At 48.9% G+C, this 25,548-nt stretch overlaps 12 protein-coding genes across 12 annotated transcripts; 4 read left to right on the top strand and 8 right to left on the bottom strand.

Moving 5' to 3' along the window:
* Positions 1–2,378: 2,378 nt before the first annotated feature.
* Positions 2,379–4,186, bottom strand: N7473_005903 (Zn(II)2Cys6 transcription factor). Its single transcript, XM_057151843.1, has 3 exons — positions 4,081–4,186; positions 3,761–4,021; positions 2,379–3,704 (listed from the first exon to the last, which is right to left on the bottom strand). The coding sequence occupies exons 1-3, from the start codon at positions 4,115–4,117 to the stop codon at positions 2,551–2,553; spliced, it is 1,452 nt and encodes a 483-aa protein (XP_057009648.1). The 5' UTR covers positions 4,118–4,186; the 3' UTR covers positions 2,379–2,550.
* A 364-nt stretch (positions 4,187–4,550) lies between these two features.
* N7473_005902 (uncharacterized protein) lies at positions 4,551–6,312 on the bottom strand. The gene is made up of 4 exons (XM_057151842.1): positions 5,840–6,312; positions 5,427–5,773; positions 4,915–5,367; positions 4,551–4,859 (listed from the first exon to the last, which is right to left on the bottom strand). The coding sequence occupies exons 1-4, from the start codon at positions 6,216–6,218 to the stop codon at positions 4,614–4,616; spliced, it is 1,425 nt and encodes a 474-aa protein (XP_057009647.1). The 5' UTR covers positions 6,219–6,312; the 3' UTR covers positions 4,551–4,613.
* Positions 6,313–8,100: 1,788 nt separating this feature from the next.
* On the bottom strand, positions 8,101–8,816 carry N7473_005901 (uncharacterized protein; the record flags this gene model as incomplete). Its single annotated transcript, XM_057151841.1, has 3 exons — positions 8,101–8,180; positions 8,265–8,611; positions 8,698–8,816. The coding sequence occupies 3 exons, from the start codon at positions 8,814–8,816 to the stop codon at positions 8,101–8,103; spliced, it is 546 nt and encodes a 181-aa protein (XP_057009646.1).
* A 501-nt stretch (positions 8,817–9,317) lies between these two features.
* N7473_005900 (uncharacterized protein) lies at positions 9,318–10,254 on the bottom strand (the record flags this gene model as incomplete). Its single annotated transcript, XM_057151840.1, has 2 exons — positions 9,318–9,809; positions 9,889–10,254. 2 exons carry the CDS (start codon positions 10,252–10,254, stop codon positions 9,318–9,320), a joined length of 858 nt encoding a protein of 285 aa, XP_057009645.1.
* A 312-nt stretch (positions 10,255–10,566) lies between these two features.
* Positions 10,567–11,406, bottom strand: N7473_005899 (uncharacterized protein). The gene is made up of 2 exons (XM_057151839.1): positions 10,964–11,406; positions 10,567–10,903 (listed from the first exon to the last, which is right to left on the bottom strand). The coding sequence occupies exons 1-2, from the start codon at positions 11,324–11,326 to the stop codon at positions 10,850–10,852; spliced, it is 417 nt and encodes a 138-aa protein (XP_057009644.1). The 5' UTR covers positions 11,327–11,406; the 3' UTR covers positions 10,567–10,849.
* Positions 11,407–12,671: 1,265 nt separating this feature from the next.
* Positions 12,672–13,589, bottom strand: N7473_005898 (NmrA/HSCARG family protein; the record flags this gene model as incomplete). Its single annotated transcript, XM_057151838.1, has 1 exon — positions 12,672–13,589. One exon carries the CDS (start codon positions 13,587–13,589, stop codon positions 12,672–12,674), a length of 918 nt encoding a protein of 305 aa, XP_057009643.1.
* Positions 13,590–13,927: 338 nt separating this feature from the next.
* N7473_005897 (Zn(II)2Cys6 transcription factor domain-containing protein) lies at positions 13,928–15,208 on the top strand (the record flags this gene model as incomplete). The annotated part of the gene is made up of 2 exons (XM_057151837.1): positions 13,928–14,465; positions 14,529–15,208. The coding sequence occupies 2 exons, from the start codon at positions 13,928–13,930 to the stop codon at positions 15,206–15,208; spliced, it is 1,218 nt and encodes a 405-aa protein (XP_057009642.1).
* Positions 15,209–16,397: 1,189 nt separating this feature from the next.
* N7473_005896 (uncharacterized protein) lies at positions 16,398–17,149 on the bottom strand (the record flags this gene model as incomplete). Its single annotated transcript, XM_057151836.1, has 2 exons — positions 16,398–16,838; positions 16,934–17,149. The coding sequence occupies 2 exons, from the start codon at positions 17,147–17,149 to the stop codon at positions 16,398–16,400; spliced, it is 657 nt and encodes a 218-aa protein (XP_057009641.1).
* A 615-nt stretch (positions 17,150–17,764) lies between these two features.
* Positions 17,765–18,364, top strand: N7473_005895 (shikimate dehydrogenase substrate binding domain family protein; the record flags this gene model as incomplete). Its single annotated transcript, XM_057151835.1, has 2 exons — positions 17,765–17,775; positions 18,130–18,364. The coding sequence occupies 2 exons, from the start codon at positions 17,765–17,767 to the stop codon at positions 18,362–18,364; spliced, it is 246 nt and encodes an 81-aa protein (XP_057009640.1).
* Positions 18,365–19,305: 941 nt separating this feature from the next.
* On the top strand, positions 19,306–19,863 carry N7473_005894 (uncharacterized protein; the record flags this gene model as incomplete). The annotated part of the gene is made up of 1 exon (XM_057151834.1): positions 19,306–19,863. The coding sequence occupies one exon, from the start codon at positions 19,306–19,308 to the stop codon at positions 19,861–19,863; it is 558 nt and encodes a 185-aa protein (XP_057009639.1).
* A 730-nt stretch (positions 19,864–20,593) lies between these two features.
* On the top strand, positions 20,594–22,918 carry N7473_005893 (signal recognition particle subunit SRP72). Its single transcript, XM_057151833.1, has 4 exons — positions 20,594–20,977; positions 21,044–21,311; positions 21,370–21,514; positions 21,593–22,918. Exons 1-4 carry the CDS (start codon positions 20,657–20,659, stop codon positions 22,800–22,802), a joined length of 1,944 nt encoding a protein of 647 aa, XP_057009638.1. The 5' UTR covers positions 20,594–20,656; the 3' UTR covers positions 22,803–22,918.
* A 264-nt stretch (positions 22,919–23,182) lies between these two features.
* N7473_005892 (uncharacterized protein) lies at positions 23,183–24,541 on the bottom strand (the record flags this gene model as incomplete). The annotated part of the gene is made up of 1 exon (XM_057151832.1): positions 23,183–24,541. The coding sequence occupies one exon, from the start codon at positions 24,539–24,541 to the stop codon at positions 23,183–23,185; it is 1,359 nt and encodes a 452-aa protein (XP_057009637.1).
* Between the last annotated feature and the right edge of the window lie 1,007 nt (positions 24,542–25,548).

Raw genomic sequence — 25,548 nt, 5'->3', positions numbered from 1 at the left:
AGCTCAAATAGAAGGGCAGTTGATAACCTCCTGTATCGACTGATCGAGTCTGGATTGACAGTGAAAAAGTCGATAATGGGGGGAATCGCAATACCCGTGTTGAATCGATCAACGGGGGTGGGAACGGTCGGCTTCGGGGGAAAGTTGAAGGGGACTCGTCCGTAGTGAATTGAAAGGAGTGGGTTCAGAAAGAGCGGTACGGTCGTCGTGAAAGAGTGGAACGAGCGACCTGGCAGTTCAAAAGAAAGGAATGGGGGAGGGGAAGGGAAAAAGGGAATGAAGACACACGCAGAACAGAAAGGGAAAAGAGAGAGAAGAGTCTCGAGCCCATCGGAGAAGGAGGAGGAGGAGCGGATCAGGAGATGCTGACTACACACACACCAGGAACACAACAAACCCGAAAGTCCAGTTCCCAACCCAAACCCCCAAACGGCCAGCAACAAAGATTATTTTAGCTGGTCTAGTTGTTCTAGCTGGCTTAGCTGCTGCTACTATTGGCACCTTCGTGGGGCACTTTCATGACTTCCACCAGACATACGAGAGCACAAGAATCTTTAGCCTAATCACTAGTACAGGTTCTGACCTGTTGGGCCCCTCTCTCTCTGGCTAACAAGTATTAAGTTAATCTTTCCAGGGCTGGCGATGAACTCGAACTCGAACTCAGGAGATCCCGGTGATCTCACCTGCTAGTCCGGATACGCGGCCTCCATACAGTGACTAGAAGTCAACCCCTCTCCATTCTCATTCCCGGCTTGGTCTGGTCAGATTTTGGCCCCTGCGTCGGCCTGCATACGCCCAAATCGCATCACGACGAGGCATTGGCCTTGCCAGAAGGCGGGTTTCGCATGTTCCTTGCTCAACACGGTACGGGCTGTGTGGATCGCACAGGCAGAGGAACTTGTCCCACACAGGTGGTCGCGACCACCACAGTATGTACCACTATTTCAGGGGATGATTCCTTTGAAAAGGGTTTCTCCGTCATATGCTGGGTGTGACGGAGACTGTGGCGCTTCTTCAACCAGTGAAGGGCTCTCTGTGTCTGTCTTTGATGCTCCATTGATGACTGTCCGCGGTCTTGAGTCTCGACCACCCTGATCGTCGTCAAGTGCCGCCGAACGGTCATCTTACACGTGAGATCCGCGGGGAATTCTGAAATCCTGAAACACTGGACTGCCCGTGACGGTCGACGTGTCGGTTCTCTTCCTTACTTGATGATGGGGACAAATACATACAGAGGGTATTGCATATAGACAGTCCAGGTATGTTTTCTCCGTTACTGATTGCATGGATATGCAATTGTGCATCCCCGTCCCCATTCTTATTGTATTCCCATCGTTTGTCTCCATAACTCTTGGTCTCGTACTCCCGTCCTTGCCGTAGTGCAAAGGCTTTTTCCCTTCCAGTTCCTCGGGAGGCTACTTGCCCCTGATTCGAGAATGTCCAAGCCACGGCTCCAGTAAGCGCCACCCTTGGACTCCCACGGTTCCAGGGGCTGATCCAGTGCCTGTGGGCCAATAGCCGTACATGTCGGATTTTGGCCACCAGCGCCCCAAGCCTCTCTCCAGACAGGAACAGGAACAACATTTCAACAACAATACAGGTACCCGCCTCGGGGAGAATTATGATTGGTCTTGTTGTGCAATGACAGGTCATTCCAGACTATCCCTCCCCGTGTTGAACAAGGCTCAGAACCGAACCTGCCAGACGGGCCTGGCCTGGCCAGTCTGACTCTGTTCCCCGACCGACTGTCCCTCCTCCACTTCCACTTTCCCTCCCCTGCTCCAGCCTGAAAAATGTTCCGTGCGCTTCCTTGCATTCCCCCCATTGGCCCGATCGGACCGACATGGTCAGGGATATTGGATTGGGTTCTCTGTGCCTGGCAGTGCACGTTGCACTGGCAACTCCGTGCGCCATCGCGTCTTCCGTGGCATCCGATTTCGAGCGGTAGTGCGTTGGCGAGTGCCGAAAATGGATGTCACTTGCGAACTAAATCTGGCGCCCATCGTGTAGATTGTGTAGTTCAAGACGCTAGTGAATGTCCTAGAGGACATTGAAGAAGCAAATACTGTAAATAAGGGGACTGTACCACCTCGATCCGTTATCGTACAGTATGTACAGACAGTACTAACACAGACTCAGGGATCAAAGGTGGGGACCAGACTGGGTAAGGGTCGATGTGGATTCGAATCCTGCCTTCTGGTCGGCTTCCTCATTGGGACTAGTGTTGTCTTTGGATTATGTCTCGCCATGGACTTCCAAGTCTTGTGGGAATTATGCTTGAAGTACAAATGGTAATGACTTACTGTAAATGTTGAGGTTGAGAGAAGCTTAATACTCTGTGCACGTGAAATCCGGGCTCAAGAATCGAACCATATCTTCACCTGCACGCGAGCAAACATCACCAAAATATATTTTCAGAGTAGGACATACTCTGTCTGCATCATAAACATTTCACATTTCACGTTAGTTAACCGGTCCCGAGCCCAATCGTATCTGTGCAATTCTAGCGTGATGTATACATTCAACCCTATCCTGTGTAAAGAAGGGCCCTTAAAAAATAAACAAACAAGAATCCCGATCCAGCTTCTTAATCAGTTTATCCGATTGCACTGCCGTCCCATTACGGAACTGTTGATCTTCAATCTCCCAAATGCGCTGGGTCAGCTGCATCGCCAAATTCCGCTGCTGCTCTCGGTAATAGTTTGTCATAGACTCATGTTTCTGTCGCACCCAAGCCCGATCTTCCAAAGTAATCGCTTCTCTCGCCGCAAGATAAAATGGCTGTGGCAGAGACGAGTCAGGACCAACCCCGGTACTGAGCTGACCCATCAGATCAAAACATGTGCGTGTCAAATGTTGTACCCGCGGAGACCGGGTATGGTCTTGAAACACGCGACGCGCAAGTAGAAGGTGCGCAGTCCAATAGAAGCACTCGGTGAGGATATCCAACGGTGCACGTATACCCTGCTCAGAGCTATGCGCGGGATAATGCTCGCCCCATGCCCGGAGATCATTTTCGAGAGTGTGCGCTCGACTGAGAAGATCACTTATCGATGCACAATGTTCTAACCGATCATCCACGTCACAGGCAAGATGAGAAATTCGGACTAGCAAGCACATCAACGGCTGAGGACAGCCGGTCATTTTGTGGAATGATGGCTCGGTATGATCCCATGTCTCGGCATCGGGCAGATGCAGTACAAAGTCTTTAGGAGAAAAAGGACGGCGCTGCCGGGATATAGCAAGCATCACGTCGACCATGGCGAATCGTTGCACGGTCATTCGTCCGAGTATATTGTGTGGTACCTGGCGAAAGTGATTCAGGACTTCCATCAGGAAAGCAGCGCAGCGGACATGGGGTTCTAGGACGCCATCGGCGGATTGAGCGACTATGACACCCTGGAGAATGACAGCGGCGAAGAGGGCCTCATGAGCGGGATTGTTTGTCGTTACAATGGCTCTGGTTTCACAAGTGTCTCCCGACTCGATGAGTTGGAGATTCTGGCCAATGGTCCGTAGCATTCGTTGTTGGTGTCGTGCTGCTGTTGATACATCGACTAGGCCAAAGTTCAGCATGTGTTCCGTGGCTATGCAGACGATTGTCTCGAGTAGAACAGGTGAGGACAGAGCTGTGAAAGATAATTGCCGGTATGGATTATCCGGGCCATCGAGGGCTGGAATGTTCGAGGAAACGAGCCTCACATCTATCATAACCAATGATTAGCTAGATGTTCAGAGCTATTTGTGAGGAAGGACGCACAATATTCCCATGCAAGCTTATCCTCATCCGAGCGAAAAAGATCAGTCAAAAGCACTGATGGAGATCTACGAGACAGTTGTTCCCCACTATCTCTCGATATGGTGCTGTTTCGTGGCCTATGTCGTGACGATATCGGCCTCGTCTGACGAACCCATTTCAGCCCTGACGGATATTGGCACCCTAGACCTCGATTTGAACAGAAGGAACATGTCGGCTGCTTTTCATCGCATTTATAATGCTTTCTACGACACTGGAGGCAACCTGTAGGACCACTGAGTCAGCATATATACAGCTCCGAGCGACGAGCCGAGTCCACGTACCATTTCGCGATCGTGAGAATCGCTCCTCCGAGGTCATTCCTCGTGGAGAAGATACCAAGTCAACAGTAGTGAGGATTGCGCACGTACACCTGGGATTACGTCGTCGTCAGCTGCTATCATTCACTGCCGTCATCCCGATCTTGCCCCGCTTATTGACTACATCCGATCACATGATACGGAACCACTCGACGGAAATTCGGCAGCCGGGGCTCTGTTTTATTTTGTAGGAGAGTCAAATGCAAAGATTTAACAGAATAGTAAAATAAGTCTTTCTTTACAGTGGCTTATCTAACTGGTGATTCCAAGTTTGCCGAACCGCATCCTGGAACTATTGCAATATAACTTCATGGAGCTTCTCCCGCTCATTACGGGGAATCCATTCGAAATTGGAAGCAAATGTATTACACAGTTTATATCATTAATGCAGAAGGCCCTTTCAAAAAAGGCGACACATGGAACATCAAGATAGCCTCCGCTTAGCCGAAAACTATGAGACTTCATCGTGAATATCGTCACGCATTCGTTGAAAAAAGCTATTTCCCAAGGACTTCTTCAACAACCCGTGCAGCCCGATCAACAATCATCTCAATATCTTCTTTGGCGCAGTTGTATGGTGGGGCAAAGCAGATATGATCACCATTGATTCCATCTATTCCCCCGTTTCCTGGCATCAACGAGATGGAGTATTCTGGCTTCAATGCAGCTTTATGGATAGCCCAAGCGACAGATTCTGATGGAGGATACGGCTCCTTCGTTTCCTTATTTTGAACAAACTCAATCTAGAAAATCATCAGCAGTGTTCACATCTACTTTGTGGAAAAGAAAACGACCTACCGCCCAGAAGAGCCCTCTTCCACGGATATCCCCGACATGAGAGTTCTCTCCGAACTTCTGATGGAGGAGTTGACCGAGGTATTCACCCATTTTGCGAACATTGGGGAGTAGATTATCCTCTTGGATAATCTTTTGTACGCGACAAGCCGCCGCACACGAAATAGGGTGGCCTTGGTAGGTTTGACTATGAGAGAACGCCCCCGTCCCTTTCGTCAAAGTGTCCACGACATGCTGATTCACGAGAAGAGCGGCGATCGGAGCATAGCCAGCACCGAGTCCCTTAGCCATGGTCTGTAAGTCGGGAACGACGTCTTCCTGCTCCCATGCGTGTAGAGTGCCTGTTCGTCCCATACCACTCATGACTTCATCCAAGATCAACAAAGCTCCGTGTCTCTCACACACTTCTTTCATGGCTTTCAAGTAGCCTGGAAGAGCAGGTACACATCCCAGTGTCTGTTTCGGTCCAGTCAGTCTGAGAAGCCTCCGCGGTCGAAGGGAGCAGTTATACTGACAGTACCGGTCATTGTCTCTGCTACAAATGCACAGACAGTATCCGGACCCAATTCCTGGAACTTGTCCTCTAATTCTTGTGCAAGTCTAGCAACATATGCTTCGACAGTCTCCCCATCTTTCATTTCCCGGTATGGATAACACTGCGACACATGGTGGACATTCTTGGCCAACACCTTCTCGTAAAGGGCCCGGCGGCCAAGATGATGGCCCACCGAGAGAGAACCTAGAGTATTTCCATGGTATGACTGCTTGCGAGCAATAAAATTCATACGCTGTGGCTGTGGAATTGGCATTTCCATGTAATATTGTACTGCCATCTTAAGAGAAGCTTCAACGGCTTCGGTTCCTGCCGTCCACGATAACAGATATTAGCCATCTTCGAAAAGAAAGAATCCTTCTAAGGGAAGCTTACCTGAGCTCACGATAAAAGCACGGGACATTTTCCCTTCCGTGGAGTCAACTAGAATCTTGGAAAGTTCTTCGGCGGCGCTGTTAGTGAAGTAAAGCGAATAGGTGTAAGGCACTTTCTGCAACTGCTCCATAATGGCTTCATGCACTCTTGTGTCACTATGTCCAAGACAAGAAACGGCGGCACCACAAGTGGCATCGAGGATTTCTTGGCCCGAATCAGTGATCAGATAACTTCCCCGGCCTCCGACTATGTTCAGTGGTGGCTGACGAAGTTGATGATAAAGAACGGAGCTCTGGCTGTGAGGAGTATTGGTTTGCTTTGGAGGTTCCAAAACTCCCGGCTCCAGAGAGGGAGCAGTATCTGGGGTGTAGTCTCCCATGATTTATTGGATGTGAAGTAATCAGCGGATGGCTCAAACTCGAGTTCGGTTCAGGAAGATTGCCTGAGGTGAAGAGAAGAAGTCCCTTTGGGAGGAGGAAAGCCGAGAATTTATATTCGAACGAGGCACTCGTTCACAACCCCGCATGTCTTTTAGTTTCATAATGAAAACATGTGTCCCGGGAGTCATTCAGAGTATAGAAGTTCAAATGCTGCTTATCGGGCAAGATGCTATTCCCAAAGGGGAAACCTTTGTCGGACCCACACAAAACGACAAGGTTAGACTCTCCTATCCAATCAGATGCCATGGCACTCAAGGATCATGTACTTGGCACTCGCGACACTTGGCGGGGTTGAAGCTTATTGGTTAGTATTTTAGGTGCATCGATAACGAGTCTTCAATATCATTGACAAGAGAGAGGGGATAGGTTTGTTTGTACATGCCTGTTCCGACCTTTCAACGGGCACATCGTGGCTCGATGTCTCTTTGAACACCATCTCCCGGAACTTGGAAGTGCCGCTTTAATGAATGCTTAAAATAAAGGGCCATGTTTATACTTGTCTGTCTGTTACAAACCAGACCTTACTTTCCGTTTGAAACCGCGGGATACTAGCCCTTGAACGGAATCATGTGTATCATAATCAAGCATTAACCATAAATCTAAGGCAGATACTCAGGACGGAAGCCAGAAACGGCCTGCGGCTAACCGTCACAACTAATACCCACTTACGAGAGGGGACGGTTAGCGCGACGCGGGAAACAGCTACCCAGCACGTGACATCCAGTGGTAGATAGGTAGATAGGTATACGGGTAGACCCTGCCAAGAGCTATCTACCACTATACCATCTACTATCTATACCAAACAGGAAGGGCTAGATATATAAGGACACTCATTTCGCATTATGTATTTAGTTCTTCGCGATCAATTGCACATTGTTACTTGGTTACTGCCTTTAGTACTTTGCACTTCACAGTTCGCCTTTAAGACAACCCAACCTACAAGTAGGGGATTCACTTAGTGGTAACACTTAATGATTGACTTACTTGGCGCGCACCTCTGGCACGTTCCGCAAGATACTTAACAGGACCCGAACCCGGCGTAAGGCTTCGCATAGCAACGGTACGGTTACGAGACACTCTTGGAATTCGCAGTTAGAATAAGGCAAGTATAAGCCGTGGACGTTCTAACTCACAGTGACCAGTCGGCACCGCGTAACAGTTAGGTCGAAGGGCTAGCTATAAGAGCACAGAGGAAGGATAGTCGAGAGCTGAGGCGTATACTAGAGCACGACTAGAGTAGTACTATGCTAGTAATATTTCAATTTTCTTTTTCAAGTCGAAGAAGCGAGAGATAGAGCGGAAACCCCTCGAAATTAGCTATACAAACATCGCGGAATTCTTGACTAGCGGTGGCCTATTTTTCGACGAGGGCTCGCCGTTGATGTAGCGCATCTTCGGGAGTGGAAGTTGGCTGGGGCTTTTCCTGCAGTGATTTGACTGTCAATACCATACGATTATGCACGAGTATAGTTGTATAGACTTCCCTACCCGTACGAATAGCAACTACCCTTTTGCCTCTTCGGCGAGCTCTGCCCGCATAAATCCGTTAGATGCAAGTAGATCTCAGGAATACCCGGTAGCTAAGACGCTTACACTATCGGCTGCGACATTTGTTGAATTTAATAATTTCTGTTCGTGGAGGGAGGTGACTGCAGGAAATTTGTAGGAGTAGAGAGGAAGGTTCCACCGAGTCAACGTGAAAATCATGAAAAAGGGTCCGCAACCTTAGCTTGATGAGCTAGTACGAGTTGATACAGACCCTCACGGTAAGTCTCGTTGGTGGGTCCCACTCCTGACCCTTGACGGTACTTTTCTGTCTATTTAACAAGAAGTCAAGATACTGTGAGTACTCTCAACAAGCGGAGGTGCCTTCTGCAGCCCGTTTGAGGAGAAATCTAACCCTGTAGGCCAATAAATCAGTACATCTAAGCTGCAATAACGGAGTATGAGATTGTCGAGGCCCAAGAATAGTATTCTCCACTTACAGCCTTGGACTTTCTGACAAATAATCCCTCGGGCTGGCTTCCAAAAAAACCTCAGATATTCACCTGGCTGGGGTTTTGAGAAGTCAACTTCGACTACCCGAAGCTCTGTTTTGTCTGTGTGCGATTCGAGTTTGGAAGAAGCTGATTGCTTCGCGTTATTAGTGAATGCAATGAATTCACTTGTTTGGACGCGAACAGTATTGAGGCATTCAAGTTGTTCTTCGTCATCAAAAAAAGCCTTTGACACGATTTTGCTGATATAAAACCGGAACGGCCAAGGTTTATTAAAATCGTACGGAACTCCCACAACAGACTGCATGATCGAGTTCATTCTATTGTCGGAAAGCCTGGAGCAGATTATTAGCAGCGTGGCCAGGAATGGTAAATCTCAGAACGACAAAAGTCCAAGAAGCTTCATGGAGATGACACTCACTGAACAACGACATGGCTAATTTCTGCCACTGGTAAAGCCTTATATTGGTCTTCAGCCGCCACGTTGACTTTAGGGACTGGGACAGTAATGGCCCTGTAATCCGGGAGAGTTTCATCCATGAATCAGACATTTAATAAATGTGATATATTTCTCTGAAAGGACAGCGCAGGCAGCGTGATATGAGAAAAGAAGCAGGAGAAGGGCAATTTTTTGAGCAGTCCAGAGTCATATATCTAGTGAGTGAGGGGGCGAAGAGAGGGAAAAGTGAGAGAACAAGCAAGGAACACAAGCATTGAATAGACTCACGTGATATAGTATACTTGAGATCAGATGAAATCAACTTCCTATTAATTCAGGGGAAAAAATTAAGTGGTATTATCGGTGAGTCTAAACCTTTCTACCGCAATAAATCAGCAATCAGAGGCGGCATTCTCATTCCTCTGGGAGGAACCGCGGAGTGACATCTCCCCCAATTACGAAAGCCTTCTGTATACAGACGCTCACAACATTCACGCCTCTGATAGTTGAACAAGAAAGTGTTCCGAATTGAAACTGAATTTCAATGGAGTGGATAGAAAATTACAAAAAATGTCCCTTGGAACAAAGAAGAACCCCCTCGCTCACCTCCCTAGAACGCCCTCATCGTATAGGTCATTCCAGAACATCGTATCCTGAAGCTGTTCCTCGCTCAAATCGGCATTCACAAAATGCTCTCGTTGGGGGGTGGGTTCGGATACGACGGTGAACTTCTCCAGCAGTCTTCCAGCCATTTCCCAGTCAATGAGTCCAACAATTGTGTCCTTGTCAACAATACACTTTGACTGGGTAAAATCATTATGCATGAAGCTCATATCTGGATCATGATTTGTGTCTGAAAAAATGATTTGCCCTTCTAAAGGATTGATCCGACCATCGCTACGTATGTTGGAGTCCGGTATGATGTGGGCGCGAGCTTGAAGTTTCTCTGTGGGCTTGATGGTGTGAAGCTGATGGAGAATTTGCCTTGCCTGCTGTTTAAAGGACTTCATTTGGCTTTTAGGCAGATACGGCCATGCAACCGCTAACCCAACACCTGAAAGTCTCTCTTGGACTAGCACTTGACGACCCTTGATCTGAGAGAAGTGAGCTGTGTAAGTCCGATAAATCAGTAGCAAGACTAATTAGCTTGCCAGCAAAATATATTTCTGGGACTTTGACATCCTTCAAAGCGGTCTTTGCCAGAGTAATCGCACGGATCTCATTCGAATCGGCGTATGAGAAATCAATTTCCGTATCTTGAACACCCTCGTATACGTGGAGATGACTGGGCTTCACGATCACGCTACCAAGAGCAAAAACATCCCTTCCGCCTTCATCGGCGGGGTAAATTCGGATCTCTTCGGTGCAGAGACTAATGACTGAGGCCCAGTATTTCAGGGATTCTGTTGTGTGGGAGTTGACATGCTGGAGATCAACGCAGAAGTCATCGGGCTTAGGGTAATATCGACCATAGAATGGTTCGTCTGAGTATAAGCCAATTGTAGGGATTTTGTCCGGCTCCGCTTCATATGGGTTCATCCTTGGAGAAAAGGTCGATGAGAGGGGCAAGTTAATGTGGAAAGTAAACGAGGAGTAAATCCGTATTCCAAGTCTATGTGAAGCAAGTAGGACTCTAGTTGAACTGGACCGTCAATGCGATGACTCTAATACATAGTTAGGAGCCGCAACAGTAGTATTAACCTGGCAATCTGACTACTGAAAGCGTAGGCGACCGTTCTCACCGTCGTAGCGCGGGCGGTAAATACGTAACTTAATAGATCAAAAGCCATTCGACAGTGCCACACACCATGCGTGTCTATCACATCCTAGCGTGTGATAAAAGGACCTGGGCGAACATTTAACAACAATTTTCTCTCAACGACAACTATAGTAAGACCAATGAAATTGTATATTTCGATAATCCTATACTCAATCGAAGATGAACAAGAGTAGCCATAGTATAAATCACCACATAAACTGTCCAGAATGCAAAAAAATGAAGGTAAAGGCAAATAAGTCGGTCATCGAGTAAGTGACAAGAATGCAACATGACTGCAGATTAAAAATGCACCATGGGTGACATCTCCAATCTATACAATAAGATATTTCATGAGTAAGGAATTGTGGTCAATTGTTAGACAACAACCACAGTCCGGTTCAGAGTCTCCAAGAAAGGATATTGTGAAGCCTAGAAATTGAAGAGATTAGCGCATTGTAATGAGCCGAGAGCTTAAAATATGTGACTTACCCCAATCAGTGTAGCATGGGCAACATTAATCTGAGCATTACCAGCGGTAAAGCTGGAGGGAACGGTGACAGTAAAGTTCTGGTAAGGAGGTAAAGAGGTTTCATGATATTCGGGCTTGAATCCTCCATTGTATAGGATAGTGCCCATGAATTCATCGGAAGGCACGCAAGGCCGAGTTGCGCATGAAGAGATACCGATGGCAACCGCCATTTCTGTTGAGCCAGTGAGGGAGTTCGGGCGTTGCACTTGGACAACGATGTCGCTACCCTTGGTGAGCTTTTGGCCAGCGGTAGGAAGACCAATTCCTGCGTTCTGAGCCAGAGCAGCGCCGGCGAAAAGGGCGAGAGAGACGAAGAAGTTCATTTTGTTCAACGGGCGAGATGATATAGAACGAGATATGAACAAGATAATTATTGTAGTCTGGAAATGTACACGAATGTATGTTGCACGTTTAGATTGAATATCGACAAGGCGATCGTGAGCTATTTATCTCAAGAACTCCTCCAAGCACCTCTTAGTATCTTGTATCTTATAACCTGCTTTTTGAGCAGGTGCTGGAGGTTTCATATTAATCGTGGCTCATTGGCCAAGTCTCAACCAGGGCTGACCGGGATGTGAGCTGGTTCACCCTTCAAGGGCAACGATCTTCAGCGGAGGTGGAGCTCAACCGGCCACGTCGTCCAATTATATACTTTATCCATTGTCTGGAAAATCCCCTGGATCCAAATTTATTGATCCCCATGCGAGGTTGGAGCGTTCTTTTTTGGACCTAGCTTGATCCCTTCAATGTGAGGGATCGACATCTTGGCGCGGATATTAGGTGCCGCCGGCAATAGCAAAGTAACCTCCAGCCACAATTAGAAGCTTGAGTGTCACCCCATGCTTACCCGACCGAGTCCGATCAAGAGGCGTCTACCGCAACGTGATATGGCTGAGGCTTACATTTACACGCGTTATTGAAGGTCTCAAGTGATCAGTGGAGCTCACTGGGCCTAGAAAAGTTCGGTAACAGAGTACTCGCTGACTGCCATGCGTTCTTAATCCACAATTGGTAGTTGAAGAGGACTTCCCAGACATTTCAGGCGTCCTCTACATTCGGTGAAAGCTCTGCATCCACATGCGATGGTGCTCCTGACTGCAGCGGAAGGTATTTCCAAAATAGATTCGTCGAAGATATCCCGTGATGGAGTACTGAAATGGCGCATTTGTCTCTCTTGTCAGCCGAATGTGCCGCGTCGCCAGACAATCCTCGGGGGACCTTAGGCAATGGCTCTTTCCTAACTAACTGTTGGCTGCCAGTGGAATTGAGACAGCCATATTGACTCCTACTATTCAAAGTTCCTAGAGCTCCAGGGGAAATTGACATCCCTTTGGTCTATTTCGATTGGGCTCCCTGGAAGAGGGGGAGAAGTACCCAACTTAAAATGCGAGGGGCCAGGGACTCAGTTAGGCATGAAATCTTTTGGCAACTCGATTTGGCTGACTATAATAGCCCTGGAATAATAATATGCCCTTCAAAGGAATGGTACAATCTTTTTCGATACCAAAGAGGTTTTAAATGGAGAAACTAAATACAGAATATGTACAACCAAGGGTTTGTTATGTATCAAAAATGGCTTCATAGCAAAGCTTCGTAGCAAAGAAGCCCAGATTTCAACAAACTGGTCAAGCACATGGTGCAAAGTATGTGAACAGAAAATCAGTCTTCTCACAAGTAGGTCTTCTCAACACGTTCCTTCTCTCGCTCCAAGAATTGAGGGAAGGTACCCAACTCAATCTTCCACTCCTTCAACTTTGCCATATCCACAAACTGCGAAAGATCGCGCATAACGAGCTGAACATAAATGAGAGGATTTTGCCGACTTTGTTCCTCGATCTCCTCCTCTGAAAGATATACGACTTGTAACTCCCTTCCAGTTGCTTGAGAGATATCGTTCAACACCGCCTCAATCCCCATCATTTGGGATGCAATCTCAATTTCCTTCCCATTGAACTTGACGGGATGAAGGACCGCAGCAGCAGCGAACTTGCCGATATCGTTAGGGTCGACCATAGGGAGCACCGTATCCTTCGAATACGCCGTGGTAAATGTTCCGGTCTCAACAAGCCCGCCGTACATCCGGACTAATGGGAAGAGGTAATTGGTCATGAAGTTCCCCGGTCGCAAAATAGTCCAGTACTTAAAACCTGCATTTCGAACCTCCCCTTCGATGATTTTCTTTCCTGAGAGAGCCGTCCCGACTAGACTGTTCGGATCCCAGTGCTTGAGAGCTTCAGGGTTGTTGGTGCCGAGGGCTGTCGTATAGATGATGTGCTGAACTCCGACCTCTTTGGCGATGGCAAGGATTTGTTTGGCTTGCTCGATTTCGGCGGTGGACTTTGTGTGGTTGGGGGATAGATTCAGGAAAAGAGTGGTGCAGCCAGACATGCTTTTCTTTAGGCTTTCTTGATTGTCAAAGTCGCCTTCTGAGATAGTGACACCTTGAGACTGCAGAATTTGGGCAGCGGAGGACTTGATGTTTCGAGTGATTGCATGGATTTTGATACCATGCTGAGCCAGGTTGTGGATGAGGGCGCCTCCCTGATTCCCGGTGGCACCGCAAACGAAAACGACGGGAGAAGACATGATAGTTGAATTGAAGAAGAATATTGGAGTATGGTGATAGTTGCTTTTGGCTCATGAGTGAATTGCATGTCTTCTGTAACCCTTTTATATCTTTCGTCCAGCATATTATTCCAGCATATCAATTCAATCACATACTTCCCGTTCGACCTCCGCCTGGCCCCCAAATAATTGCGGGCTTCCGCTCAACTTGATACATTCTGATTGGTGCGCAAGAGCCCCAGTTGCGGAATTCCGCGCGAGGCTTAAGAGGCCCCACTCTGCCACTCTACCGAGCCTTACGATGTTCTTCTTTTGCGTCTCTGCAAGTTTTCCATCCTCCATTTCGAAGCGCAGTCATCATGGTTCGTGTTTCATCAGCTCCACCACGCCGCAAGTCCTGCGGAGCCTGTGTGGCTGCCAAGCGTCGCTGTGATCTAGCCGTGCCGTCCTGCTCTCGATGTCTCCAACGGAAGGTTCTCTGCGTATACCCAGAGAGACAGCCGTCAGCTAATCCGCCTTCGACAGGAGCTATGGAGTCTCACAATGGCTGTTCGCAAGCAGGTGCTCCAACTCTACCTGTCCACATGGAGAATCCCTTGTTTGGTCAACCAGATATCATCGACATTCTGCAGCCGATGGGCTCCGAATGGAACTCCATAAATGACTTACAGGCCGACATACCTGTCGACCCTTCTTGGGATTTGCTCCTCTTACCAAAATTTGAACTGGCTATGCCGCGGACAAAGCCATTGACGCCTCTTTCGGAGATCGTCGCCTCAAAGCTGCAATTTGCAGTCGACGTTCTCAAGAACGCACCGAGTATGATGGTCCTCGAGACCCAACTCCCATGGTGTCATCCACAACTTTATAAGAAATATATGCCGAGGGCGATGCAAGGTACTCTTTACTCCTACAATTGACTGATGAGTGTTGTCAAAATACTGATTCACCTCTTCCTAGACGCCTTTTCATGTTGTTCTATGTACATGTCCAGGAATGAAACCAACACACCAGTGATAATGTCTTTATTGGATGCTCGAACCGAAGACCTCCTATCTACTCCACAGCCGACAACACTAATTGAGCTTCTCGCCCGTGCACACGCTTTGCTTCTCTATCAGATAATGCGTTTATTTGCCGGTGATGTTCGTTCCTATGCAACTGCCAATTCTCTCTTCGGAACATTAGAATCTACAGTGGTCGCCCTTTGTGACAGTCTGTATTTTCCCGACCCGTCAGAATCAACCGAGCTACTCCCTCTATCCATGGACCCGATAATCGAGTTTTGGGAGTGGTGGGCCCTGCAGGAATCCGCTCGACGAACCATGCTTCTTACTTTCTATTTCATCCAAATATACAAAGTTTTACGAGGCGATATACCGGTACACTGCGATGGGAAGCTTGGGTTGTCACATTCATGGTATCTTTCTGCACAACTTTGGAATTCACAAAGTGCGTTTGACTTTGCAGTGGCATGGGCTGAGAAAGATCATTTTGTTGTTCGAGACCTCGATTTCACTGCCATCCTGGAGAATGCCCAGCCAGACGATGTGGATCTTTTTGGTCGGATGCTCATGGTCACCCTACTTGGGATTGATGGTGCGAAAGCATGGTTCTATGCGAAAGGAGCGATAATGTGAATAGAGATGGAAGCTCGAAATATGTATAAGAAATGGACGATCATCATGTTGTATTGACACAGACAGTGTACAAATTAGTTTTAATTTAATAAATCAACCCATTCAGAAAAACGTGAGCCAACTAAAAGGATCGCGGTCTCAACAATTGATCAGATTTCGCCGATTGATTCCTTGTCTTAGCGAGGAATGCTTAGACTAGAGGCGACAATCCTCAAATCCAGTCCTGTGTTCGGCTGGAACGGACTCGTGGAAGCCAAGGCTTGTGTGATTGTGCATCATCTTGCATCTGAAAAGGATTGCATGGAGCCAATGAGTAGTTCGACAGGCGTGGAGATCTGTTGAGTGGGGAGTTGCTTCCGCCAGCCACACAGACGTCCCAAAGGTCCCATCTCGACCAATTTGAATCTACTGTAGTTGAAAATTGGCGAAGGATGAGATTGATATTTAATAAATCATGAGCTGGGGGAACTTGATAGTGAGGAATTGATGTTTTAATAATAGATCTAGATCAAAATTGTGGAAGAGCTGGCGGTTATGTTCTTCAGCGAACTCCTCTCCTCCCGCCTCCTCTCCCTCCTGCTGCATCTCATCTCCCTTCTAACTCCACACCCGGTCCATTGAACCATCGCACCGGGTGCCAGAAGAGGGGCTAGGCCACTTTACGTGAACATCCGTGCCAGTGAAGAGCGGGGAAGCATCAGTGAAGCAGGCTACCTAGCCTCGTTCATGGCCCGGCTGCTCCGCGTCGTGACAGCCAGCAGGGAAACCACAAGTGGAGCACGGCACCAGGAACGGGAACTGCCTAGATTTCGGCAGCGATCTCAGCTGAATCGCCTTTTTATTGGCCTTGACCCTGATGGGCCATTGAGTCCTTCGATCCACTGTTCGTCCCAGCCAGCCTTCGTGCGATCGGCCTCCACTATTGCCCCGGCTCGGTCCAAAGTTGTTTTGCGAGCGTGCTGGTGTCGCATCGCAAATTTGTGTCGTCGATCAGCTGGCCGCTATGACTGGAGTCATTGACCACATTTAAGGTCTGAACTGTGAGATAAGAACATGCCGAAGTGTGTACGATGTTGAAAGAACAAGAGTCAGCGAAGGCAGAGAGCCCCATTCGGGTTCTCCATAGCAGACATTCAAAGGAAGACAAAGAAATATTTACAGACACTCTCGGCAAAGACACCGTACTTTATCAAGACCCCGCCATAGCCCGCTTTAATCGAATCTCCAAGCCCTTCGCTTTCGGAGGAAGATCAGCCCCATCATCATTATGATCGAAGTACAATCGCCAAACCTCGCGCCCATCGACGATCCCCAGCTGCGAATTCACTTGCTCCCGGGTATCATCCTGTTCTAGCTGTACTGCCAGAAACCCCTCCCAGCCCTCGAGCGTCACATACTGCTCATCTTTAGTCCAATCAAAAGGCCCACATATGTGCCCCTCAGTATCCGGGCGGCCACCCCAGCGCATCTCGTGTGTCTTCGCATCGAGAAACACCCAGCGCAGTGTGGGTGTTTCTTCACCAGTCACCGTCACCAAGCCAGATGTATTATCTGGCTTGAAGTCTGGGTGAGTAAAGAAGCCGCCATTAAAAGGCACCATGGTGCTACTGGGTTGTTTGGTTATATACAACTGTGACAGCCCAGCGGGGAGCGAAGCGTCAATATAATATGTCCGACCTGTGACAAGAACCACTTGCTGCAGCCGACCTGCATGACGGAACTTACTTTTCTGTCCAGACCCACTTGAATTTGGGCATTGTGTACTTGGCTCCGGAGCTCTGGTGTGCCTTGATCTAGGGAACAGGTAGCCACAAGGTGGCAACGTTGCTTGCGGTTCGTATTGCGTCGATTCTCGTCCTGATCCCGGGCACCTTGGGTCGCTTCATTGAGGCCGATCATGGTCGGCAGCATGGCCGCCATCATGGCGATACCAAGCACCATCGTAGAAGGGTATATAGAGCTGGGGACGAGGTTCGAGGCGAGGGTATTGCCCAGGATTGGCAGGCAGAGCAGATTGCAGGTTGTGCCGTGTGATGGTATTCTCGAAAACAACCCACAATGGCGCCGGCCCGTAATAACTAAATACAAGTTTCTTGTCAGCGCTCTCTGTGGAGAAGTGCGAATGTCATCGTGAGGTGATACGATGCAAGTGGGTATATTCCGTATTTCAGACCAGGACACTGCCGGACAGTCCACTTTCCCCATCCATTGCATCATCAAGTCTGCAGCTAACTCAACTCATCCAGATACAGCCCTGATCTAGCAAAGCACAGACTCCGCTCGAGCTGAAGTTGGATCCCGGATGGCTGCGCAGATCACTGTCAACATGCACACTCGGCCTTTACCCCGTCCACCGCGGGCTAAGAAAATTACGAAGAAATGACTACGGAGCAAGAAAGCTGCCCTGGCCCGTAGAGACTATTTGTTGTTGGTATTCTCCCATAACTGATGATCTAGGAAGAGCTTCTTTTCCTCTTCCCTGTTGCACTTGCCGCTCTCCGAAGCCCCTCCCTAATAAGACGCATTTCCTCTCATCATAAAGAGCTTTTTTACAATATGGCCGACAGGTACTATCTCAAAATTTCCCTTTCGATTCTGCGCCACTATCTATATCATCTCCTATAGCCCGGTCCCTCTCTGCCCCACTATTCCTTCTCCTTCCTCTGGGATATATGTCCAAATCCAAGCACAAGTCCAAGACAAAGACCAAACCGCGCCCCCCCCTCCCAATCCCAATCGCAATCGCGAAAGGGCAGGAGGCGAGGAAAATATGGCATCAAGATTGGAACCAGACCCTGCATTCCTACCACTACAAGCATCCCCTTCGCCCTCGCCCGCTCCACCATCCACAGAAGACGAAAAGCCAACACAAGCATCACCACCAAACAAAATGCTAATAAACCCTCTTCTCTGCCTCATAGTCAGACCACTACTCGCCCCGAGGGCGGCCGCAAGAACAAGACTGCCGAGGAGGACGTGACTGGTGTGGCGGACCAGGCACTCGCCAGCGCGGGTGACATGAAACTGCCCGGCATCTCACCCAAGGAGGGCGACGACAGCTCGTTGAAAATCAAGATTAGTTTGAACCTCCATGCCAAGGTTCGCTTGGATCTGGATGCTCAGATCTATGGTGATATTACGATCGGTCTGCTGTAAATGCCACCAGCTATGAGTTTGATATACGATCTGGTATGTTGGATGTTGTCCTGACGCAATAGCTTAGGTCGAAATAAGCTCCAATCTCCCCATGCTACGGAATTCGACTAAGAGGATATTAGATCGATGCTAGGATTTGACTTGGCTGGATTTAACATGTTGATGGGCTGGGTAGTGCTGCTGCGGTTCACAGACAGTCCAGAATTGACGAATGTACATAATGGAGATTCCTCCAACGCCCTCGGTGGCCCTCGAAGAGGTTTGTTCAGGCCAGCATGCAGATTGCCTGCAGGTTTCCGATTCCTGCAGGTTGCTGGCAGGATTGTTCCTTTTGTTTCCCTTTTGCAGATTGTTGGCCGGATTGTGCCCTTCGCTTTGCCAGATTGGCCCTTTATGAGGCCCTTTCTTGTTCCCTTTCGTTCTGCTTCCTGGAAGATCTCTAGATTCCAAGATGAGAAAACTCCTTCTCTTTCCAGGCTTCCGCAGCGTAGATTCGCTGCCAGTATATAACTAAGTTACCGGAATACGTCAAAGTTGAACTGATAATCGGTCTCCCCTAAAAGCTGACCATCTTACTCAATCTCTATAACCCCCTACACTCGCAAGCTTAAACAGGACCTGAACCCCCGCGATGTTCAAAACAAGGCATTTGGGCGATTCACATAGATCTTTGTGGATGCTTGTGGATGCTTGTGGTGCTCGATGCCCGGTATCGATTCCTGGCCCTCGAGGCATCAATCAACTATTTACATCGTTCCTCGCCATATTTTCTTCTTCTTTCTCTCTTCCTCTCTCGCTTGCTCCGGAAAAGTCACGACGTTACCTTTGAACTCTCACGTCAACCCTGAGCACACCAGGTATCACTTTGACCTCGAAGTTCCAACACCCATCTATTATCTTTCAAGCAGAGATCAGCAGCAGAGCTCCCCACCCTCATCCTAATGTCTACTCCCGCTACCTTCTCGTCTCGGCGAGAAGAGAATATTCACTTGTTTGTGGAATCGCGGCGAGAGAACTGCGACAAGCTACTTGGCTGGAAAAGTCAACTTCTCAGAACCCCTGGCATCCGCCGCGAACTTTCAAACAGTCTCGAAGATATCATGTTGTGCGACTGGGATGAATTCACCTTGCTACATGACGCTATTCGGGAAGATTGGAGCGAAGCCGATGATGCAGATCACAATGGCTGGGATAATTGCTGGTGGACAGAGGGCTTGGGTATCCAGGCGGTTATGGAGGCCTTGATCTGGGATCTACATGATCGACCTGCATACTACCATTATGCCGAGCTTGCCGAGATTCTGAACATTCTGTCAGTCTGTATAGGTCAACTTCAATACCAAAAGGAGATCGACGATCATGTTCGGCAGATGCGTGATGCGGCACAACAGATGAACCGTCGCCGGAGGTATTTCGGACCCCGTCTGGGAGCGTTATGCGATGAGCTTTTCGAGATCATGCAGTGCGAATGCCAGTATTGCGGGGCAGATGAATCGTGATCTAAGTTATTGATTGGTGGGCTACGTACAAGTGCATTTTTGATACCGCCTCTTTGATATCGATGAAAACGGTATTTAAGATATGTGCATGTTCCGTTTCGATTTAGGCTTGATTTCGAGGACTTTGAGCGTCACTCATTGGGGAAATCACCAGAAGTAAATAAGCATCAGTGCTCAAAAATATCAGAAAGTCAAAATTCTTATTAATGTTTCTAATACAGGAGGATGGTAGTGGATCAAGTCTTGATTACCCTGTCGACACAAGGATTCGTACTAAAGGTGCTTAACAGACTTGGCAGGGGGCCTCGGACAAGTCAGAACGTCATATAGATTTGAACAAAGAAAGCATTAATTGAAAATTCATATCTCAAGAGTCTATTTAGCATCTGCTCCCGATCCAGCGATATAATAGATCTGACTTCCCGGACGTTGGATTCTCAATAGTTCTCGACCTGGATATTGACAGTTCAACAGGTAGCATTTATTTCATCTTTCTTTAAAGAAAATGTTTTTTTGAAACCACGTTTCTCTTCCACGTAGCCTGCACATTGTTCCCTGTTCTTTTTTGGTTTAATGAAGGAGAATACATAATGTGAATTTAAGTGTTGATTAGCACTGCATTGACGAGTCCGACAGCTTCAAATGTTACGTAAGTCAAAAGTTCCGCCTCAGGCCACAAGGCGGTACACCATCTGACCGGGGTTGGCCCTCCACGAATTCATAGCCGTAACTGAGTGTCAAAGCCCCGACCAAAACCCCCCGGTCCAATTCAGATTTCCTCGCAACCACAAATATGGTTGCGCAATCGCTGAGCTCGCTCCTGCAACGAGCTACGATTGACGATCATGAGGAGGTCCTCAAGTCCTGCAACGAGGCCCTCAAGAAGTCCAAGAACGACCAGAATGCTCAACACATCAAGGCGATCGCCTTGCTCAAACTCGACCGTTACGAGGATGCTTTGCGAGTGTTCGAGGCCGGAGGTGATGCGCTGAAGCAAATTGCTGGATTTGAGTATGGCTATGCGCTGTACAAGTGCGGAAAGCTCGATGAGGCACTTGATGCTGTCACCAAGTCCGCCGCGGGGAGGGGCGCTAGCCATTTGGAGGCCCAAGTTGTATGATCGAACCACTTCACGGATCAGACTACTGTGCTTGCGCTAATACATTCGTCTGCTTATTAGAGCTACCGAGCTGAAAAATTCCGTCGCGCCGCAGATTTATATGAACGGTTGTCCCAAGATGGGGCCGCACCCGAGGCGAACGACCTCGGAATCAACTCCTGGGCTACGGATGCCCAGCTACAGTGGAAGGGAGAAGCAGAATACGTTCGCCACGATCGGCCATCGAGAGAAGATCTCGAGTCTTTTGAGACGGCATACAATGCGGCTTGTTTGACCATTGCTAGGGGAGCGTTCGCTCAAGGCGAGGTCCTTCTGAACCGCGCAAAGAGTGAGCATCATCAATTGCTTGCCGCAATTATCATACCCTGCTGACGATCTTGCTTTAGATATCTGCCAAACATCAGAGGACTTGACTCCCGAAGACCGCGCTGCAGAACTGCTTCCAATTGCTGTGCAGTACCTCTACGTCTTGCTTCGACTGGGCAAGACGGAGCAAGCAGAGGCTCTGCTTCAAGAGATCTCGGTGGAAGAGTAAGTGTTTACCCAATGTTTGAAACCCGGTTGTTACATTATGGCCAGAAGGCTCACCGTTGGTATCATTTCCTTTAGTATCCCCGAACTGTCCACGAAGAAGATCGCCCGCAACAACATCGTCCTGGCTCGCCAGACCAACATCAACCCTTTCATCCTCTACAAGACTCTCCACGAGACACCCGATTCGGTCAACAATGACCGTCTCTTCGACTTCCAGGACAACATTCTGGTCGGCAACTCGCACGCTGCCGACCTCCTAGTTCAGAAATACGATGGTATCATCCGATCAACGAACAAGGCGCTCTCAAAGAGCTCTTACCCCTCCGCCACAGCCAGCATCAATCTACTTTCCGTATACAATGCCGCAGCGCAAGCGGAGGGCCAGACTGGACAGAAGGCTTTGAAGAAGATCCTCCCTCTCCTTGAACGCCGGCCCAAGGATCTGGGTCTTCTCCTGACAGTGGTCCAGCTCTATGTTAGCGAGGGCAACACCACTTCTGCGATCACCGCCATGGAGCGATCCCTACAGGCTCTGGAGGAGTCAATCTCCGAAGAAGACCAGGACGCTCGTTTCAACCCTGGCTTATTGAGCGCTCTCGTCTCACTGTACCAGCTCGAGGGACGGAAACTGCAGATCCGCTCTACCCTTGCACAGGCTGCCGCATACTGGCGCAAGAAGCCCGATTCCCCCGCATCTCTCCTTCGTGCCGCTGCTACCTCCCTCCTCCACTCCGATGATCGTGCCGATCTAGCCACCGCAGGCGACCTCTTCAAGGCCCTCTACCAGCAAGATTCCAGCGACCGCGTTGCCCTTGCCGGCTACGTCGCATCCCAAGCAACACTCGACTACTCGCAGGTGGAGTCTCAACTCGAGCAACTCCCCGAAGTGAGCGAGCTTGTGGGGGACATTGACGTGTCTGCCCTTGAGGCTGCCGGCATCATGCCCTCCGCGACATCCGCCGCCGCTGCGGCCGCGTTCGCCGGTGCTCGCAAGCGTACTGCCGCAGACAAAGAAGGCCGTGCTGTGAAGCGTGTACGCAAGTCCAGACTGCCCAAGGATTATGACCCGGAGAAGAAGGCTGATCCCGAGCGCTGGCTGCCACTGCGTGACCGCTCTTCTTACCGGCCCAAGGGTAAGAAGAACAAGCAGCGTGCTGCGGACCGTACTCAGGGTGGGCCTGTTAACGAGAAGGCTGAGGAGTCTCCTGCTACTGTGCAGCAGAAGGCTGGTGGTGGAGGCGGAGGTGGTAGTGCGAAGAATAAGAAGAAGAAAGGGAAGCGGTAGTGGGATGGATGCTGTTGGCTTACGAAATGGAGTGTGATGTATTATTTGAATGCATAGATGAACGTCAAGAAATCAGACCCGTGTCCGCACCGGAATCAAACATATCTCATTATCAAGTATGGTAATATTGTAGCCTATCTTCTGATCGCCACAGAAACAAAACAAGAAGCCCAAAGACGCTGACACAAGACAAGACCAGTCATCAAAATTGCATTCCATAATCCCGCTTGCAACATGACCCCAATAATGATATCAGAGAAAAGAATACCCCAGCTGAACGAAGATAGACAGTAGACTATAGATGCCTCAACATCGACCAGCACATGACCTTGCAAATCATAAATCCCACGACAAACAAACTCCCCATCAAGCATCACCTCTCAGCCCAACGGAGTCCGAATCGTCCCACACTGCCGATCATAATGATCAAAGATCATATGCATAAGCTTCAGATCATCCAGTGCATCTTCAGCAGTAGTCTTAGCCTCAACACCCGCGTCTCCAGAATCACCCACCAGATACGCATGCATGGCAAGGAATTCCTGCTCATAAGCTTCCCTGGCGGTACTCACGAACTCGGTTCTCTTCATTCTGGGACGCGTGGTGGGGGAATGTCCATTCGCAACGCTATTTCCATTGACATGACCATTCTGGCCGGCGTTGCCATTCACCTTCCCATCTCTTGAATCCGCCATCTCGACATCATCGACGGATCCACTAATAGCTTCCTCAACAACAACCCTCGCAGCAACATTTCCCTCCATCGCACCGGAAGAAAAATCATACTCAATACTCAGCGTCTTCTTCGCCCCATAAACAGTTAAATGGGCATCTGATCTCGGAACCCCATCAACACCAGCCTCATATACCAAGGTAAACGGATAACCCGTTCCACGGGTATTATCCGTGTAATGGAACATTGCCGAGTAAAACGGCTCGATAATGGAGATATTCGATACTGCGTCTGGAAAACCCAGACTCTCGCGGATCAGGGAGAGATCGTGGCCGCCCAGGGTTCCGAGGAAACGACAGAAGGCCTCGCGGTCGCGGGTGAGGTCTTCGTTTGAACCGAAGATGTCAGCGAGAAGAGCGTGGATACGCTGGGGGCGTGCAGTGGACGACGAGGGGAGAAGTGAATTGTTTACCCCATTGGTGCCATTGATGTATCCGTTTCCAGGTGTGTTAGTGAGAGCAGGCACCGAAGGACCGGTGATATTTCTGCAACGCGCGTAGTACACTCTTCCCAGGGTGGATAGTTCTGCTTTAAAGATATCCTTGAAACAAGGCGCGTAGCGACGGACACATCCGACGAAGACCTTTGGCCCTGCGCTCTTGCTGTTCTCGTCTTGAGAACTCGAGTTCGAGTTCAAGTTCGAGTTCTTTGTTGAGCCTTTCTTTCGCGCATCTCGGATTCGGCGTAGACCGTGGATGCTCAGGCTGAGGGGGGCTTCGACCATGACGTGTTTTCCTGATTCCAGGGCGGCGAGGGTGTATGTTTCATGGTGGTCGAAGGGGAGGAGGTTGATTATTAGGGTGCTGTCGGGGTGGTTGATGACTTCGTCGGGATTTGTGGTTGTGGTGATAGAGCTGTTGAGGTTGTTTTGGGTATCGGTATGTGTTGTGTGAATGATGGTGAGGGTGTAGTGTGTCGGGAGGGAGGAGAGGAGTGGAATGTAGATGGATTCTGTGGCGGCGGTGGCGCCTAGGATGCCGACGTTTAGGACTGGAGTGGAGGACATGATGTTGGAATGATATGAGATGAGGTTTTAGATTGCAGTAGATTGTCTTGAATGAGTATGGACGAGAGGAGGGTAGTTCATGGATCGAGAGTTGATGGTGGCGATCAAGGGGGAGAGCTGGAGAGAGCTGAGGAGAGGTGTAGATAGAGTTCCAAGAGTGTGAGATGTCTTTGTTTGTTTGATATGGAGGAGAACAACGAAAAGGAACAACAAACAAGCAAGATTTCCCAGAGTCCTTGGGAAAATAGCGATGACCCCGAGACAAATGCTTAACAAAGAGAAAACCTCAGATTTATCATTTGCAATCCATCAAATTTCATTCCGTCGCATGCCAGTTGTGTGTGACATCAGCAGGCTCGCATTGCCGCCCAGCCAGGGAGGGCCTGAAGACTAAAGTAGACGTGTGTAAAAGAGCGGCTCTTTGGTTGGACCGAATCCTGTCTCCCTGAATAGATGGGTGGCGCCCGATCTGGGAATACCCTGCCGAGCCAGATCCTTCCGCTGCACGGAGTGCCGATCTGTACCCCGAGTGTTGGGCTGATGATGGATGCGGGTGAGGCAATGGGGAGAAGTAAGGAAGGGAGGATGACACGTTGGAATGTCGGTCTGTCGTGCATGGAGGAGATACAGGAAATGCAGGATGGGGGAAATGTAAGTAAGGTACTAAAATAGAAGTGTGAAAATAGCTAGTAGCTAGATCTATGGGGAAATTCTGCGTATACTGTAGATTGGATAATGTATGAGGCCCAGAGAAGATAGGAAATAGCTAAAGAAATGAAGAATTAGGTTAGATGTCTCAGCACTATATGCAGGTAGTGCAATCCATACCATATGTAGATAGCTTAGCATCGGTAGCTTCCATTTGGAAGCCCGAGCCTAGGTGGAGCGAGTGGGCCTAGAAGCTCCTTAGGTACTTGAAGCTAGTACAGTATATAGTCAATGTCTATATGCACACGAAAGAGGATTATTGAAGGAGTTGGTAAAAGAAGTAGGATGATTGATTAGGG

Source organism: Penicillium subrubescens (genome assembly GCF_028828155.1).
Source record: "Penicillium subrubescens strain IBT 31985 chromosome Unknown utg000004l_segment0_segment0, whole genome shotgun sequence".
Lineage (NCBI taxonomy): Eukaryota > Fungi > Ascomycota > Eurotiomycetes > Eurotiales > Aspergillaceae > Penicillium > Penicillium subrubescens.
This window is presented reverse-complemented; position numbering and strand designations above follow the sequence as displayed.

What these genes read in the sequence shown, in the direction of transcription:
- N7473_005903 (XM_057151843.1), bottom strand. Translation starts at nt 4,117, where the DNA reads ATGACCTCGGAGGAGCGATTCTCACGATCGCGAAATG. An exon ending in ATTCTCACGATCGCGAAATG is followed by an intron (nt 4,022 to 4,080) that starts GTACGTGGACTC and finishes GTGGTCCTACAG; the next exon opens with GTTGCCTCCAGTGTCGTAGA. An exon ending in TAAGCTTGCATGGGAATATT is followed by an intron (nt 3,705 to 3,760) that starts GTGCGTCCTTCC and finishes TGGTTATGATAG; the next exon opens with ATGTGAGGCTCGTTTCCTCG.
- N7473_005893 (XM_057151833.1), top strand. Translation starts at nt 20,657, where the DNA reads ATGGTTGCGCAATCGCTGAGCTCGCTCCTGCAACGAGCTACGATTGAC. An exon ending in GCCATTTGGAGGCCCAAGTT is followed by an intron (nt 20,978 to 21,043) that starts GTATGATCGAAC and finishes TCTGCTTATTAG; the next exon opens with AGCTACCGAGCTGAAAAATT. An exon ending in CAAGAGATCTCGGTGGAAGA is followed by an intron (nt 21,515 to 21,592) that starts GTAAGTGTTTAC and finishes CATTTCCTTTAG; the next exon opens with TATCCCCGAACTGTCCACGA.
- N7473_005899 (XM_057151839.1), bottom strand. Translation starts at nt 11,326, where the DNA reads ATGAACTTCTTCGTCTCTCTCGCCCTTTTCGCCGGCGCTGCTCTGGCT. An exon ending in CCCATGCTACACTGATTGGG is followed by an intron (nt 10,904 to 10,963) that starts GTAAGTCACATA and finishes TTCAATTTCTAG; the next exon opens with GCTTCACAATATCCTTTCTT.
- N7473_005902 (XM_057151842.1), bottom strand. Translation starts at nt 6,218, where the DNA reads ATGGGAGACTACACCCCAGATACTGCTCCCTCTCTGGAGCCGGGAGTT. An exon ending in TGCTTTTATCGTGAGCTCAG is followed by an intron (nt 5,774 to 5,839) that starts GTAAGCTTCCCT and finishes CGTGGACGGCAG; the next exon opens with GAACCGAAGCCGTTGAAGCT. An exon ending in CAGAGACAATGACCGGTACT is followed by an intron (nt 5,368 to 5,426) that starts GTCAGTATAACT and finishes GGACCGAAACAG; the next exon opens with ACACTGGGATGTGTACCTGC.